Source organism: Lipotes vexillifer, unplaced genomic scaffold (assembly GCF_000442215.2).
Source record: "Lipotes vexillifer unplaced genomic scaffold, Lipotes_vexillifer_v1.1 scaffold763, whole genome shotgun sequence".
NCBI classification, from domain to species: Eukaryota; Metazoa; Chordata; class Mammalia; order Artiodactyla; family Lipotidae; genus Lipotes; species Lipotes vexillifer.
This window is the reverse complement of record NW_006770909.1, coordinates 5,549,809-5,566,107: the sequence shown is the minus strand read 5'-3', so window position 1 is coordinate 5,566,107 and position 16,299 is coordinate 5,549,809. Positions and strand designations below refer to the sequence as shown.

The 16,299-nt window shown below is 37.9% G+C and overlaps 1 protein-coding gene across 2 annotated transcripts in view; it reads right to left on the bottom strand.

The window, feature by feature from the left end:
• Nucleotides 1–16,299, bottom strand: part of SEC62 (SEC62 preprotein translocation factor) — a 30,513-nt gene extending 14,214 nt beyond the window's left edge. Inside the window, exons 1-3 of one of the 2 annotated variants that reach the window (XM_007446436.1) lie at nt 15,991–16,299; nt 6,836–6,944; nt 5,701–5,806 (exon numbers count right to left, since the gene is read on the bottom strand). In XM_007446436.1, the coding sequence (XP_007446498.1) occupies nt 5,701–5,806; nt 6,836–6,944; nt 15,991–16,026 (251 nt within the window). In that variant the 5' untranslated portion in view covers nt 16,027–16,299. The remainder of the gene's footprint in view (nt 1–5,700; nt 5,807–6,835; nt 6,945–15,990) is intronic. The other variant, XM_007446437.1, reaches the window with a different exon arrangement.

Below are 16,299 nucleotides of genomic sequence, written 5' to 3'. Positions count from 1 at the left end.
CCTTCTTGATGTATTTTTCTTCTCTCCATGTACTTCACTATTCAGCCTGTCACTATAATGAAATATCTCCAATTAACTAATGAATAATTAAATATGCTAAGGTGAGATTTCTGGACTCTGAAAACAACAGTATCAAGTTGAAAACTGTACAATATATGTAGCAAAACAACACCATGTGTTCCTTGCTTCACTAATTTCTCTCAATAAACTGATCTTTCTTCTATTTAGCAGGGGTTATTTTTTTTTTTTTTAATATTCCTACTTCAGGGCATTTCCACTGGCTATTCCCTTTATCTAGAATGCTCTTCCCCCAAATAAGCATGCCCTTTTGGTCTACTTCCTCACTTCTTTCAAGCCTTCCCTCAAATGTTACCCTCTCTACTAAGCCTACCCTGTTTAAAATTATAAATCTATCCCCATCCTTCCTCCTGTTTCCTGTTATCCTATCCACAGCATTTATTCTTTTAGTTTAATATACGATTTATAACATGCTTGTTTGCCTCCTTCACTAGACTGTAAACTTCTTAAGAGTAAGATCCTTGCTTTATTCACTTCTTTATCTGATGAATTTAGAAGCTCAGCTGACCCCAAATTAAGTCAACCTTGGCTGCCTCAATCTTTTCTAACCCTACTCAAGAAACTGGTTTACCCTTAGCTTTGTCATCTAAAAGCCATCTTTTCAAATTTTATGTTCCAGTTTCAGAGTTCCTGATTTCTTTACTCCTGCCTTGATAAAGTACAACTACCAAAACACAACTAGAAGCTAGGTCTCACTGCCACCATCTGTGACTGTTAATGGTAACTATCCACCTTTCTATTCAATACCTTCACTGGTGCCTACTCTAGCACATCATACCACTTGCTAACTAGATGCCTCCTTCTTGCCTAAAGACCACTTATTTCTGATCATTATCTTGTGCCCACCTGTGTTTTGACCTGCTTGGCTGGGCTTCTTTCTTTTTTTTTTTTTTTAAATAAATTTAGTTATTTATTTATTTATTTTTGGCTGCCTTGGATCTTCGTTGCTGTGTGTGGGCTTTCTCTAGTTACATCGAGCGGGGGGGCTCCTCTTCGTTGTGGTGCACGGGCTTCTCATTGCGGTGGCTTCTCTTGTTGTGGAGCACGGGCTCTAGGCGCACAGGCTTCAGTAGCTGTGGCTCACAGGATCTAGAGCGCAGGCTCAGTAGTTGTGGTGCCCAGGCTTAGTTGCTCCAAGGAATGTGGGATCTTCCCAGACCAGGGCTTGAACCTGTGTCCCCTGCATTGGCAGGCAGATTCTTAACCACTGCGCCACCAGGGAAGCCCTGGGCTTCTTTCTGCTGCTCAGTTAGGTCCACCCCATGAACATCTCCACAAAGCTAACTTCTAGGTCTCCTCATTTGGACTTCTACTTGTTCAGAAGATCTATACGGCTTATATAATTATGCCACTGTCTGAAACGCCCCCAAAGAATCCATCATTAATATATCTGCTACACATATACATATATACATAAACAAGCAAAAATCTGAAATGAGACCCTTAATAATTAACTACTTATGAGTAGAAAGTGAGACTTAAAGAGTAGTGGTGGGTATTTGAATATGAAGGGGGATCTTTAATTTTTACTACTTCAGAACTTCTTACAAAAATTTATAATGAAAATATTCTAATCTTTTTATTTTTGCACTTAGATGATTTCCAGGTTTTCTATCAGGATCATTCATTACAACTTCACACATTACTGACCGCAGATGTATTAACACCACAGCATTAGTTTCTGCAAAACCCCCACCCCAGTCAATAATGTGTTAATATGAAAACAAAAATACATCTTATTCATTGTATGTTAACTGAAAACCAGCATTTCATACTACAGTTCATATTATAGCTCTCCATATATTAAGAGTACATGTGCACACACACACAGATACTTGAGTATATAGTCTCAAATGGTAACATAATTATCCATGAGGCAACATTATTGGTAATTTGGATTTTCTTCTGTATCATTTTCAACATTTTCTCAAATTTATTTTAGTGAAAAAAAATGTTCTTAATAAAGAAATAAACAATTAAAAAATATAAACCATAGAACTTTAGGAGAAAAAAAAATCCTTCCCTTGACGAGCAGATACAGAAGAGCACAGAATCAGCAGGACCACCTGCTTCTGTTACTCCTCCTGTACAGCTGCCCCAACCCCTTGAGAGAAAAGAAGACTATTAACAAATCAAACTGGTCTTGAGAAGTTCACATTCAGCAGGAACACCTGCTTCTGTTACTCCTCCTGTACAGCTGCCCCAACCCCTTGAGAGAAAAGAAGACTATTAACAAATCAAACTGGTCTTGAGAAGTTCACATTCAGGTAGATGGGTTCAAATATCACCTCTACCACATAACGAGCTATGCAGTATTGGGTAAGTTACTTAATTTTAGTGTATTTCTAAAATGGGGTATAAATGAGAAGCATGTAGATTGTTTAGTGTGGTGCCTGGCATGCATGTTCTCAATGTTAGCCATTACTACTGCTGTAGCAAAATCTTGAATTTCATTTAATATTGATAGTTATGGAAAACACAAACACGTTTGGTTTTATAAATAGTTACATTATACCCTCATTCCATTCATTAATAAGTAGAATCATTCACTTATTCCTTGATAGTTCCTTAGAGAATGCCTACTTCAATTCACTCTATGCCTCAAAAAATGAGATGACATTTACTACTGTAATAAAATCAGTGCCTCCATTTATTTAGCTTTAAACACACTGTACAGTACATATCATCTACATAAACTGACATTTTCACAGACTACTCATACTTTCCTATCTCAGTATGTTCTGTGCCCTCTGCCAGGATCAAATGTCCACTCTCCTATTGTTTGCTGGGTAATCACCTATTTCTGTTTCAAAATTTGATTAAAACATTTTCCCTGAGAGGCCATTCTTGAAGTTTCCCCATTTCTGTCTTTCTTACAGAACACACTGTATTGTAATTAGTCACAAATCCTCTCTAACAGATGAAAATATGTACTTTGGAGGCAGGAACCAAGTCGCAATTATCTCTGTATTCCTGAGGCCTGGCCTATAATAGATACTTGATAAGTATTTCTAGAATAAATGAATGGATTAAAAGCAGCTTGTAAAAAGTTATTAAATTGCTTATTATTTTTCTTCACCTCTTAATTTTTTTTACCAGGTTTAATAAATGTTTATTAAATGCCAGACATATGTTTAGGACTTTCACTTATCTGACAATGGTGAATGACCACATTGTACTAATTGCTGTGGAGTTACAATAAAGTATAAAACAGTCCTCTCCAATTGCCTTCAGATTTAGCATGCAAGAAATTTAGAAAAACTAACACACATGCAACAATTCTATTTAAATAGTTAAGGACTAAACTGTACGCTATTACCTTTATAAATTCTGTAGAACATTAGTTTAATGTGGGCTAGAGGATCTGGGGAATACTAGGTGGTAGAGATGGAATTTGAGAGATATTTATATTGAGAGGCAGGCAGGATAGAGGAAGAACCGTTTGAGGAAAATGGCAGGTTATTATCAAAGAAAGACCAGAAGAGAGAATGAGTATGGTATATGAATGAGAGTGAGAAGGACACTACTGGACTGGGGGGTTGGAGATGCAAAGTCACTAGGAGGGTTAGGATGATGCTAGATAAAAGGTTGAAGACTCTGTACTTGAAATAGGCCATAAAGAGGCACATCCTACAGGTTCCTGTTTTCTTTTGTTTTCCTTAGACTCCCTCAAGACTTCAGAAAATGAGACAGGACAAGTGTCCCTTTGTGGTTTTGCCTGTAGTCAGGCAGGAACCCATGAGGGCTGGCCATCATGAGGTCACCATGGTTATTATTAGAAGTGGCTTTGAAAACTTTAGGTAGTTATGCTTCTCTCTCTTAGTGCAAGAAGGACACAAAAAGCTTGATATGAATGTGAATAACATATACAACAAAAAGTGAGTGTATTTTGCTAGGACAATCTCTGTACTCAGGTTTTATTTGCTTTTCATATAACGAAGTATCAAGTCTCCTAAAAGGCCAAGTGAAGTGTATTAATACTGGCTGCTCTCCTCAGAGATTTGGGCTCAGATTTAATATTCAGATAGTATTGACAGGTTAATCCTTCATCTTAATTTTTGCTTCATTAAATGCATCATCATTTTGCAGGAGATAGTATAGTGCAGTGGTTAAGAGCATGGACTATGAAGTTAGATTGTTGGATTTAGAATTCTGGCTCAGCCACTACTAGCTGTGTGACCTTGGGTAAGTGATTTAACTTCTCTGTTTCTGCATTCATAGCATCTTTTAATTTTTACACTATATATATAAAAAATAAGTCTGTTTCGAGGCAGCCAGGGAAATTTGCACTTTGGAGTTCTAATACACAGATGGCTGTAAAGGAAAATACCGACTACACCACTGTTAGCTAATCCCTGCCCCGACAATGAAATTTCCATTGTTTCTGAAAGGTCCATTAGTGACTCTAGATTTTGGCAGCTAAGAATTTTTTTTTTGGCTGTGCAGTGTGGCTTGTGGGATCTTAGTTCCCCAACCAGGGATCAAACTTGGGCCCGCGGCAGTGCAAGCACAGAGTCTTAACCACTGGACTGCCAGGCAAGTCCCTGGCAGCTAAGAATTTTAAGAAATAGTTAATAATTCTTCAACTTTACAGCTTTAGAAACCAGGTTGTAAAATAGTGGTTTTTAAGAGGGGTCTCATGTGGCTGATACTTTAAATGCCATTAAGCAATACATTAGTAAATGCTATGTGTATCTCCCTGCTAAGCATATAAAATAATCTAAAATGTCAAATTCCCACCAATTATAAAATTTAGTGTCACAAAAACAAAATCTGATTTACTAACATCTTAATAAATATGTTTAAGTAGTAAATAAACCAAGGGAAAAATTGAAAACAAAACAAAACAAAACAAAACACCCCAGCATACTTCTTTCCAAGAGAAAAGTGATTTTTTTTTGGCTGCACCATGCAGCATGTGGGATCTTAGTTCCCTAACCAAGGACTGAACCTGTGCTCCCTGCAGTGGAAGCGAGGAGTCCTAACCACTGGACCACCAGGGAATTCCACAGAAAAGTGATTTTTGTACACCATTTACCATGAAAAGTTTTTCCCAAAGGAGAAGTACTTATTATTAAAAACATGGATATGTTACTGAACTGTCTATACTTCATCTTGGAATGAAGAAAAGACAGATGTTTCAGCTGCCTTGATTTCACAAGGAATATATTAGCAATCACAAACAAAATAGGGAAGGATACCTGGCTAATGGCTCAGTAGGCACTGAAAAAACAAAATAAAACAGGGACAACAGGTCTATTAGGAATCCCTGACAAAGTTTTGGAAAAGATTCCCCAACTTTTGCTCTAGAAAAGAAAGAACATTTTTGTTCACGACAGGCACTGGTATATGATTTTTATTGCTGATCCTTCAGTTCAGTCAGCCTGGCAAATGTACAAATGTAACAGAACACAAATAAAAGTTATAAAAATATGATAGCCTAACACCAAAAAATTCATTTCCAGAAGTACTGAAGAAATCCAGGTTACATGTAAAAGCTATACTTGAGCTATGCTGTAACAGCACTATACTTAATGATGAAATAGGGAAGGAGCTTCAGGACCATGGAGAATATTTTTAAATTACTATTTATATTATCCTTCACTAAGAAATAAAAACTACCTGTTGCAGTAGTCAACCACAGACTCCCTTGTTGTAAATAAAGCTTCCTCTCCTTTCTTGGCCTTCGCCCACTTTGAATCCAAAAGGCAATCCACTGCTTTTGAAGCTAAAGAAGAAATTTATTATTTTAAATTTAGTATACAGCAGGATTTGTGTCTATCTAAACAATATTCTATAAGGCAAATTTCAACATTCTGGCATCCGAAAATAAAACCAAGTTCAACAGAAAATTTAAGTCTGACATAATGATGACAAATAGTTCCTCAAAACCTCAATTTGTGAAACATACTGATTAAGCATCTTTCTTCAAGTAATGCTGTGAAATAAATGACATTCAAAAATATTAACTAAAGCAAGATAAATTAATGAGAAAATGTTCTTTAAAAAATACAAAATAAATGTAAATAACACTCTTATCAAATAATCATAATATGGGATAAACAAACCAAAAATCTTCCTCTACCACAGTAACAGAAATTCTGTCACCAAGCTTTATTGTAACCCACCGAGGAATAAGCTCTGTGAAACAATCTACTGTCACTGGAAGAAGCTAAATATATGAGATGTGAAAAAAACAGCATGTCTATTTTTATAAACTTTTAAGGACTATCAAAATCATTAATCATAACACTGAAAAGACGATAAATAAATTTCTTCCCAATAACAGGTAATTCAACCTTAATTGATCAGACAGGCAAACTCAACAACTACTGATTTATAAGCTATGGGGCAATATTACAGATAATATTAGCTCATTATGAAGTTGTTTAGATAATGAAAAAAACAAACACTCCTAAGTTGGTTCTGACACACTTGTTTCACACTGAATTCTATGCCAGAGTTTTACAAAAAGAGTATCGTTAAGTACATGTACTATCTGAATAAGTTAGTGTTAGTACTGAAAATAAATCCTATTTTAAAAATTTCCAAGAAACGTTATTAAAAAGCACTTTCTTTTATTTTTATTGACATTTTCAATCATGAAAGGAAAGAACAGGATAATCAATTGTCATATGCTCATCACCTAGCTTCACCAATCATGCTTGGAGAGCATTTTTAAAATATCTACCTATCCCCAAATTAGGTATCTTCATAAGATATGTACACAAACATAATTTTATTGATGTAATCCTACCAATAAAATAATCAACCCGGTGACCCATCATATTGGTGGACTTTGTTGGACAGTTAAATCGAAGAAACTTGGCTACAGCCTTCTCTTCTTTAGATGGTTCACCAACTTCCTGCAAAGTAAGAATATTAATTTAATGAAATCATTTACTTATGACATTGATATACTGAAGAATAATTTACAGATCTCTTCTGAAAATCTTTTTAAGTTTAGTACAGGCCTTTCTTTCAAGCTTTTTCTGGAGCAGACCTGGTAATGTATACAGAAGACAGAATGGAGATTTTTTTTTTTTTTTTTTTTTTTGCGGTACGTGGGCCTCTCACTGTGGTGGCTCTCCCGTTATGGAGCACAGGCTCCGGACACGCAGGCTCAGCGGCCATGGCTCACGGGCCCAGCCGCTCCGCGGCATGTGGGATCCTCCTGGACCAGGGCACGAACTCGTGTCCCCTGCATTGGCAGGCGAACTCTCAACCACTGTGCCACCAGGGAAGCCCCTGGAATGGAGATTTTTAAAATCACGTTTTTCAAATACAAGCTGATAGGGCCCAAACCTCTCTGCCTCTTGGCCTCAGCTACAAGGCATTTATTTTGAGTTGTTTTTCCAGTATGGTAATCATTTTGTACCAGTTCACCTTCACTCTTGCCTGGTTTCTTTTTAAAAGCCGTAAGGCAGTAATTCAAAACATTAAGAGGTTATCAATAGTGAGTGCCCAAATGTCAAAGTAAGTAGAAACAGGTGCCATAAGTAAATGTTAAATAACAGCCAAAGCCATGTACCTTGAACAATGGACAACAGATTGCAGGAGGAGTTCTCAAATTAACCAAAGACAGCTGTCCCAGTGTGGTCCCAGATACAAACTACTATCAGAGATGCTGAAGATTTGTATTCTCTTCCCTTTCCCCTGTGGTTACAGATTCTAGATACTGTCAGGGAATCTTTCCTCACCTTGCTTGTCTTCTTTTCTTTCTGAACGGGGTAAAGCAAAAATAAAAATGCAGGGCTTCCCTGGTGGCGCAGTGGTTGAGAGTCCGCCTGCCGATGCAGGGTACACAGGTTCGTGCCCCGGTCCGGGAAGATCCCACATGCCGTGGAGCGGCTAGGCTCGTGAGCCATGGCCACTGAGCCTGTGCGTCCGGAGCCTGTGCTCCGCAACGGGAGAGGCCACAACAGTGAGAGGCCCGCGTACAGCAAAAAAAAAAAAAATGCAATAGACAAATAAATTACAATCTCATTTAAGAACTGATTAATGGAAGGGCACAAAGAGTTTTGGAAAGGCTGCTTTAACCCTTCCCTGTTTTCTTTTTTCCATTCCCTCCTCCAAACTTTCTACCAGCTTCATTGTTTATCATTCCCCATCTTGCTTTTATTTCCTTACATTCTGAACTTATGTTCCTGTATACTTATTCTCCCCACTCATATACTGAAGAAAATTAGGTCAGTCTATGTTTGCATATATCTTTTATATATGTACTTTTAGTTGTCTTATTGCTGTAAGCTATCATAATAAAAGTACTGTCTTTAATTACATGTTTAAGCACAGTACATAGAGCACTCAAGCAATATTTCTAGCAATATACAATTTAAATGTGAATGATTTCAGGAAAGTCTATTTCTTAAGATGAATAAAGTACCAAATAATAGTAAAGAATTATCTGCCAAGAATCTAGTCTGCTGAGAAAAATTAATGCTGAAGACAGTTATGTTTTAGGCAAGACATTCTAATAACACAAAACAGGAAAAATAAACTCTCTAAATCATCTATCTTTACGTCAGTTTTCCCACAAATTTCAAGTTGCATTCAGTTATGTTTGTCGAAAATAAGGAACAACTAACAAATCAAAGTTTCAGCTTTAATTTTATCCTGAAGAGCAGTAATTTGTGAGATGAAGCGAAAATCTGTGCCACGGTTGCTGGGTCACCTGGCAGCTACTTCTTGTATTTCCTTCTTTGCACTTCCCAACTTCTCTACTTCCAACAGCCAATTAACAATGCATGATTCTTATACTCTCGTACTACCCCATTTGTGGGTTACTATTTGTGACAATAAAAATTAAAAGCCTGCACAACACTGTATATCAACTATACTCCAATATACAATAAAAATTTTAAAAAAGAAAAAAAAAAGCCCAAACCATTCAATCCAAATGAAAACTATAGTAAAAACCAAATATTTATGTGAATAAAAGACCTTTAGTTTTATATATAAAAACACATATCACAAAAAAATAAAATCTTAAAAAACTGTAAATTCAAAATTTAACACTCCAAGTTCAGTAACATCTACAATGTTCATAATTATTTAATCTGGGTCCTAGTCACAAAATATAGTTTCTGACAAACTAAAAAGTAAAAATTCTATATTTCGGTTTTTGAAATCACACTAAAATTATTAACATATATGTTAGTATATGTTAAACGACAGCATTTAATTATGTCTGTGTAACGCACTGCATTTCTAGGAACCTCATATATTAGTAAATAATATCCTATATATTCACATACAGCCAAAAAAGTAATACTATATAAATAGTTGGAAATAATGAGATACTATAATTGGCTTTATAGAAACCAATTCTATTTTACAGTCACACCCATATATGTTCAATTTTCCCCTCAGTTGATACAACTGTTGCCAATTTAAAGATTTATCCAATTAACTGATAACTTGTTACTGGGATATGCTTGATTAAAAATGGTATGTGGGGGAGAAGTCTCAATAAACATAAATTGTTCAAATGCATACTTACTGAGTGTTTACCCTATAATAACTCTGGGTGCTACTGTTAATACCAAAAATTTGTTAAGGCATGATACCTACACTTTGTTACAACCTTCCAAAACAACAACTGTTATTTTCCAAAATGAGTGGTAGAAAAAATATTTTAGGAGTACAAAAGGAGTGAGATTAACAATGTGGATGAGAATAGCTATGAAAGACCTCTTGGAAGAGGGACCTGGATTTTCAAAGATGAACAAATTTGGGATAAGCTGAAAGAATAGCATAAACATACTGTGGCTAAAAATGAGCATAAAATCTGGCTCTAGTAGAGACAAGTTAGGAAGAATTGTGAGGTTAAGTATGTATAATAGGGCTAAACAGTATTCAAGGCAGTCTAAGAAATTTCAAATTTACTCCTTAAGTCACAGAAACTAGGTTTTGAATAGAAGGAGGACAAAATGAGAAAAAAAAAATGACTTAGACACTATTTTGGAGCCTGTATGTAGAATGAACTGGGGGAAAAAAGCACAAGGCAGGAAAACTACTTAGTATTCAAGTAAGATGTGATGTGATACTAGACTAGGAATGGGAAGGATTCTGACATTTGAAACATTTCAAATGTAGAACAGATAGGACTCAATGATAAAAGATGAATGAAATGGCTTAGTAAAAGATGTCAGATTTCTAATTTGATCAACTGAAAGGACAGTTTTTCAATTAACAGAAATTTGGGAGGAAGGTGATTCTGGGGGAAAAACAATCACATCAACTTTAGGCATGACAAGTCTACACTCATACTAACACTCAAACCATTTACTGAACACAGGCATACAGGTACTAATCTACTGATTGTTGATAAGAGGCATCAGACGTAAAATCTATTAGAATACCCAAGAAACTGAGAAGTCCGTTCTATTATCATATAATAGGGAATCTGACAATACATGAATCCACATTTTAAAACCTCATTTTAACAATTAACTTCAAGTTCACCAAACTCCTTTCCACAACTGCAAAAACAAACTCAAGTATTCTATTTGCATTCCCTTCCCCTCCTTGGTAAAGGCACTACAAAGCAAGAATGAAGAGAACAGACCCAAAAAACATGGACTTGGATAATCTCTCCCAACCAGACACAGAGTTACTTATTCATTGATACTTTCTTAAAGTATCAGTTAACTTCCCTTAAACATCTGACTAGAAAAGTAGTGAATTCTATCAACATATTGGTACAACAGAACTGATTCCTTCCTTGCTCCTCCTTCAAGTTCAAATCCTTAAAAAGTTTCTATTATCCTCTGTGAAATATTATGAAATATTCATTATGCCACATATAAGTTATACATACTGTAGACTGTCTCTAACCGTATAGGATTTGTGCCATCTGCTGGGGCTTTAAAGCCGGAAAGACTGCTACAGAAGAGCACCAAGAGAATATGACCTTGGGAAGCTAATAATATAGAGAGCCTGCCATGGAATCTTCATTCTCACTGCTCCCCTGCTGCAGGCTAAAACAGTCTTATCCTCTTCCTGTTTATGCATTAGACTAAAGTACTTCCCCTCTTTGTTCCCTTTTGATGTGAAGAAATCTTCAGGATATTTCCCTAACTTTTCTAGAAACCCTCTGACAAAAAGTGAAGGCCTTTTGCAAATAGCATCACCCACTAATCAAGAGAAATCAGCTCATCAAGCCTTGAATGAAGAGAACTTTGTAGCTCAGTGAATGAGCTCAAATGTCTTAGAATGAGGAAGCAAAGAACCAGTACGTTTTGAGGCTGGACTGCCAACCCAAACACCAAGATGCCAGGTGTTGCAACCCTTAATCCAAAATTACAAAAATTGAAAGTCTGGGTAGAACATTCTTTTTAAATTATTTAACAAATATTTTTATTCTAGAATACTTCAACACTCAAATACTACAATGAAACTGGGGTTACCATTTTTAACTATATATTATTTTTGGTACTTAAGATAATCTTTTTGAGAAAAAAAATATTAGATCAAGAGTCAGTAAGCCATGGACTTCAATCTCACAGAATTTTTGACTTAGAATTTGTTTTCCCCATCCTCCCACCCCCAAAACGACTAGAATTTTTTTAAATTGCTATATTCAATAGAAATAAGCTTAGGTAATAAATAAGCTTGTTGAATGAATTGAGCAAAAGAAAAAGATTAGTTCACCAACTGTCAATTTGTATCTTTATACAAACAGTATAAAATATTAGGGAAAATGCAAATAGGTTAACAGGTTAAAATCTGAAAGCTGGAGGAGATCTTAGATAAATCATTTGCTTAAAGTCACACAGTATGTTACTAATAGAGCTTTACAAGAGTCTCTGTATCTTGACTTTGGCAGTGCCCTTCTAAAATCCCCCACCCCCTGCCACTGTAAGCCCTTCATTAAGCCTCTGGGGGGAGTTTTCACTTAGGATTGGCTTCTTGGGTTCCATCTCTTTTCTTCAGAAAGTCCCAGAGTCAGAGCGCATAATCCTAAACTTTCCCTTTTCTGAAATTAAGCCTATTGGTTCGTGATATGTCAGGGTTTTACTGACAGAGAGACAGATGGGTGCAACAAAGTTAACTGAGATGCAGGTATTATAAAATTTCTAGGAATGAATAAGCCATTTCAATGTCCCAAAACTCAACTAGATACTATACACATAAGCAGAATACTAAATGGGATAAGTCTCTTTAGCAGGGACAAGTCTCGTTAAGTCTTTGTTGTACAATTTAATATAAAGATTGCAAGATTAAAGTATGTCAAAACAATTCATTTTTATTTTTTATTTTATCAATGGTGTGGTGGAATGAGCATTCAACTAGAATTAGAAGACTTGGTCTAAATCTGGTTTTACTATCTTGATGAGTGACCCTGGGTCAAGCCACATATCCTCACTGAACCTCAGTGTATCTGTAAAATGATGTTAACGGTTTAGATCAATATGTTTTATACCTAGTAATACTTTTAGATCTAGGTCCTAAAAGTAGCTTAAGGATGAGGGATAACGGTAGTGAAGTAGTGGGGTACTGAGGTGGTAGGGCTTTGGGCCCACACCTCTGCTTTTACTAAGAGCTACATTTGTGCAAAAAGATTCCAAAAACCCCTACTACTTGAAAATCGTTTTCAACTCTAAGATTTCATGGTACTAGGATTCTCAATTAACCCTTCTAGTAAGCAGCACTTTGTTAACCTATAAGCACTGATTTTAATGTTCTTAAAAACTTATATAATTGCATTTCTTAGAAAACTTACAATTATTTACTTTCAAATGTTTTATTAATTTGAATTGAGATCACTCTCACTTGAGAATCTCAATCATGAAAACTTTGCAATATAACGTCAGTGAACACGCAGCTCACTTTTGGTTTTCAGTGACCAGTAAAGTGAGTCCAAGAAGGAAATGTGACAAAATAGTCTTCTTGCTTCCAACTTTGATGGAATACCAGAATCTAAAATTAGGCTACATTAGAAAAAGCATACAGGGCTTCCCTGGTGGCGCAGTGGTTAAGAATCCGCCTGCCGATGCAGGGGACATGGGTTCGAGCCCTGGGCCGGGAAGATCCCACATGCCGCGGAGCAACTAAGCCTGCATGCCACAACTACTGAGCCTGTGAGCCACAACTACTGAAGCCTGCACACCTAGAGTCTATGCTCTGCAACAAGAAGCCACCACAATGAGAAGCCCGCGCACCACAATGAAGAGTAGCCCCCGCTCACTGCTACAGAAAGCCTGTGTGCAGCAACGAAGACCCAATGCAGCCAAAAATAAATAAATTCAAAAAAAAAGAAAAAGCATACAAATTAACTACATTTTAAAACCCTGAACTTGTTTGTATCAATCATTTCCCCCAATATACAAATTACAATTCAAGGTCAGTAAATCTACTAAACATAAAAATCTTTTCTAAACATGAAACATCAAGTAGCAACAGGAAACTGAGTTAATATTACAGATCTTTTTGCCCAGAGTCTCACAATAGAATTTTTTCTGTAACTTCAACTCTGAATTTGGTCATTACGTTTGATCTTTTTGTCTAAAGTAATGCCAATATTATAGAGTTTCTGATCCTCTCGAGGGAAAAAAAACAAGGAGTTTTATAAGATACTGTACACTTTTATTAATTTGTTGACACGACACAGTAGTACTCCAGGTAGCACTCCCAAGATCTCCACAAAATTTTACATAGCACAGCTATGTAGAAAACTTGGAAGAGGTGAAAAATGTTATTTATTTTCACTTAGCAGTATACCAACTTGATTTTTAACAATCAGATCCTCACACACTTATCTAATCCCCAACTAAACAACAGTAAGTAAATAGCCATTCTTTATGGAATTCACAACTCAAAGGTTTATTTACTGAATAGATAACTGTTAATCTTTCTTCAGCATATCAGAGTGCTTAACAAAAACCAAAACAAATTATCCTAAAGGCTTCATCCTTGGGGAAGGGGAAAAAGGAGTTATGTGCTAAGCACTCTTTTAATAGCTTTTATAACCTTTAGTAACAAGTCACCCACACACCTATTTTTTCCACAACAACCCAATGAGGATATTTTTTTAAGGTAAATATTCCTTCTTATGGATTTGGGCATAGAGGAAAAAAGTAACTTGACCAAAGTTACATGGCCAATAATTATTGACACTGGGGTACAAACAGGCACAAGTTTTAGCTCCCAGTAACTACCACTACTATACAGGTTTTTTTTTTTTTTTTTTCTTGCGTTATGCGGGCCTCTCACTGTTGTGGCCTCTCCCATTTGCGGAGCACAGGCTCCGGACGCGCAGGCTCAGTGGCCATGGCTCACGGGCCCAGCCGCTCCGCGGCATGTGGGATCTTCCCGAAACAGGGCACGAACCCGCGTCTCCTGCATCGGCAGGCGGACTCTCAAGCACTGCGCCACCAGGGAAGCCCACTATACAGGTTTTTAAATCTATCTTTCTGCTTAATATGAGATCACAATTGAAATAGAGCAGCTATTCAAAGTGAATTTGGATCACCTTTACAACAATATTAAAGAACAGTTGAAACTGTAAAAACAATGTTTATTTAAGGCCATAAAATATACCATGTGTGTAAATATAAGTCCAGTAAGTCCTAATTTGATAACTTCAATACAAATTCTAATAAAAGTATATTTTGTATCCATACCTGATCAATAACACTAAATTTTGAAAGACCAGAAACAGTATAATTAGAAACTTCTTCCATAATAACCTTAAGCCTTGGTTTTATGACCTGTCTGAACTTGGGGGGCAACTGTCTCTGGTCCCCTTCTGTACTCTTTTTGAAACTACTTTCTTATTTCTGCCTAATTCTAAAATTCTAAATTTACTGATCACTGGCATCTTTTTTTCCCTAGTACTTCAAAGTTTTCAGGAGAATTTTAACTTGCATAGCTCAAATCACCTGTGGTGTAAGTCAGTTAAGTGATAAAAATGGGGGAAAAAACATTAGAAACATTCATCTAAGCAATGAAATAGTAAGGAACAAAAAGACAATGACGAGTGTAACAATTTGTGATTAGTATATCAACAGTTTACAACACGCCATCAATTTATGACGACATATGAAGGTTTCTAGGCACAGGAGCTAATAAGGAGACAACAAGACATCCTGATTCTAAGATGTTCCCCATATTTAATCCTCTCGGCAAAGAGCAAGAACAACAGGGGGAAAACTGCAAGGAAGAAATACACAGATGACATGCATGTGGAATGAGGGAGGGATGCTATGTAGGTTATGAGGATGACACACTGGCATGTGAAAGGTTTCTGGGCGGGACCCGCTCTTTGCAGTACCAAGGGAGTTTTGTTTATTTACACTGTGTCGCTGAAAGAAAGCCGGAAAGCTTCAGTTGGACGCTTAAGTTAATAACTGTGAGGAGAAAGGAGGCTGCACGCAAACGAACATCTGGATACGCAGATCGCTGCCTGGGCCCCTGGGGCAGCTGACCCAACCCCGATCACTGCCCCCTCCTACGGTCCTTCTATCTGCGCACAAAGAACAGGCAGCTTTAGGTCAGTCCTCCGCCTCCTTCTACCCTAATTATCGCGGCCTTAATTTCGGGACAGCTAAGGCGAAAGGATGGCGTGGAGAAGGGAGGGGAGGAGCCCGGGGAGGGTCGGTGTCTGCGCTCGGAGGACGCGGACCTCCCAGCACAGGCCCAGGCCGGCAACGCCAACGCCGCCACCGCCACCCTGGGCTGGCGGCCGCGCCTCCCGCCTTCCGCCGCTGCCCCAGCACCTCCGCCTCGGTCTCCGCCGTCGCCAACACCGCCCTTCCTCAGGCCCCTCACAACGACTCAGCCCGCAACCGCCGACCTCGCGGGGGAACCCCACCCCACCTCGACCTCGATTTCGCCCGCCCTTCCCGGGAGCTTTCCTTGCGTCTTCCACTTCCGAGAGTCCCCTATCCCAGGGCTCGCCTTTGCTACCTGAATCCGCTTCTTGTGTCGCCTGCGTTCCGCCATGTTGGCCGCTCCGCCCGGTTCCCTCTGACGTGGAGGTAGGCGGGGGCGGCGGAAATATCGCGATAGCGCGCCGCGGGGCTGTTATGTAATCTACCGGCTGGCGCCGGAGCGGGGAGGCTGGCGAAAGGCCGGTACTAGGCGGGCTCGGCGGGTCTTGGCTGCGCTTTCTCTCCCCTCTTTCCTTGGCTCCTTTTGTTGCAGGAACTGGAAATCGCTGGGACCAGAAGGAAGTTGAGAAGTGGATCAAAGAACAGGAGGACTGGAAAGAGTCCT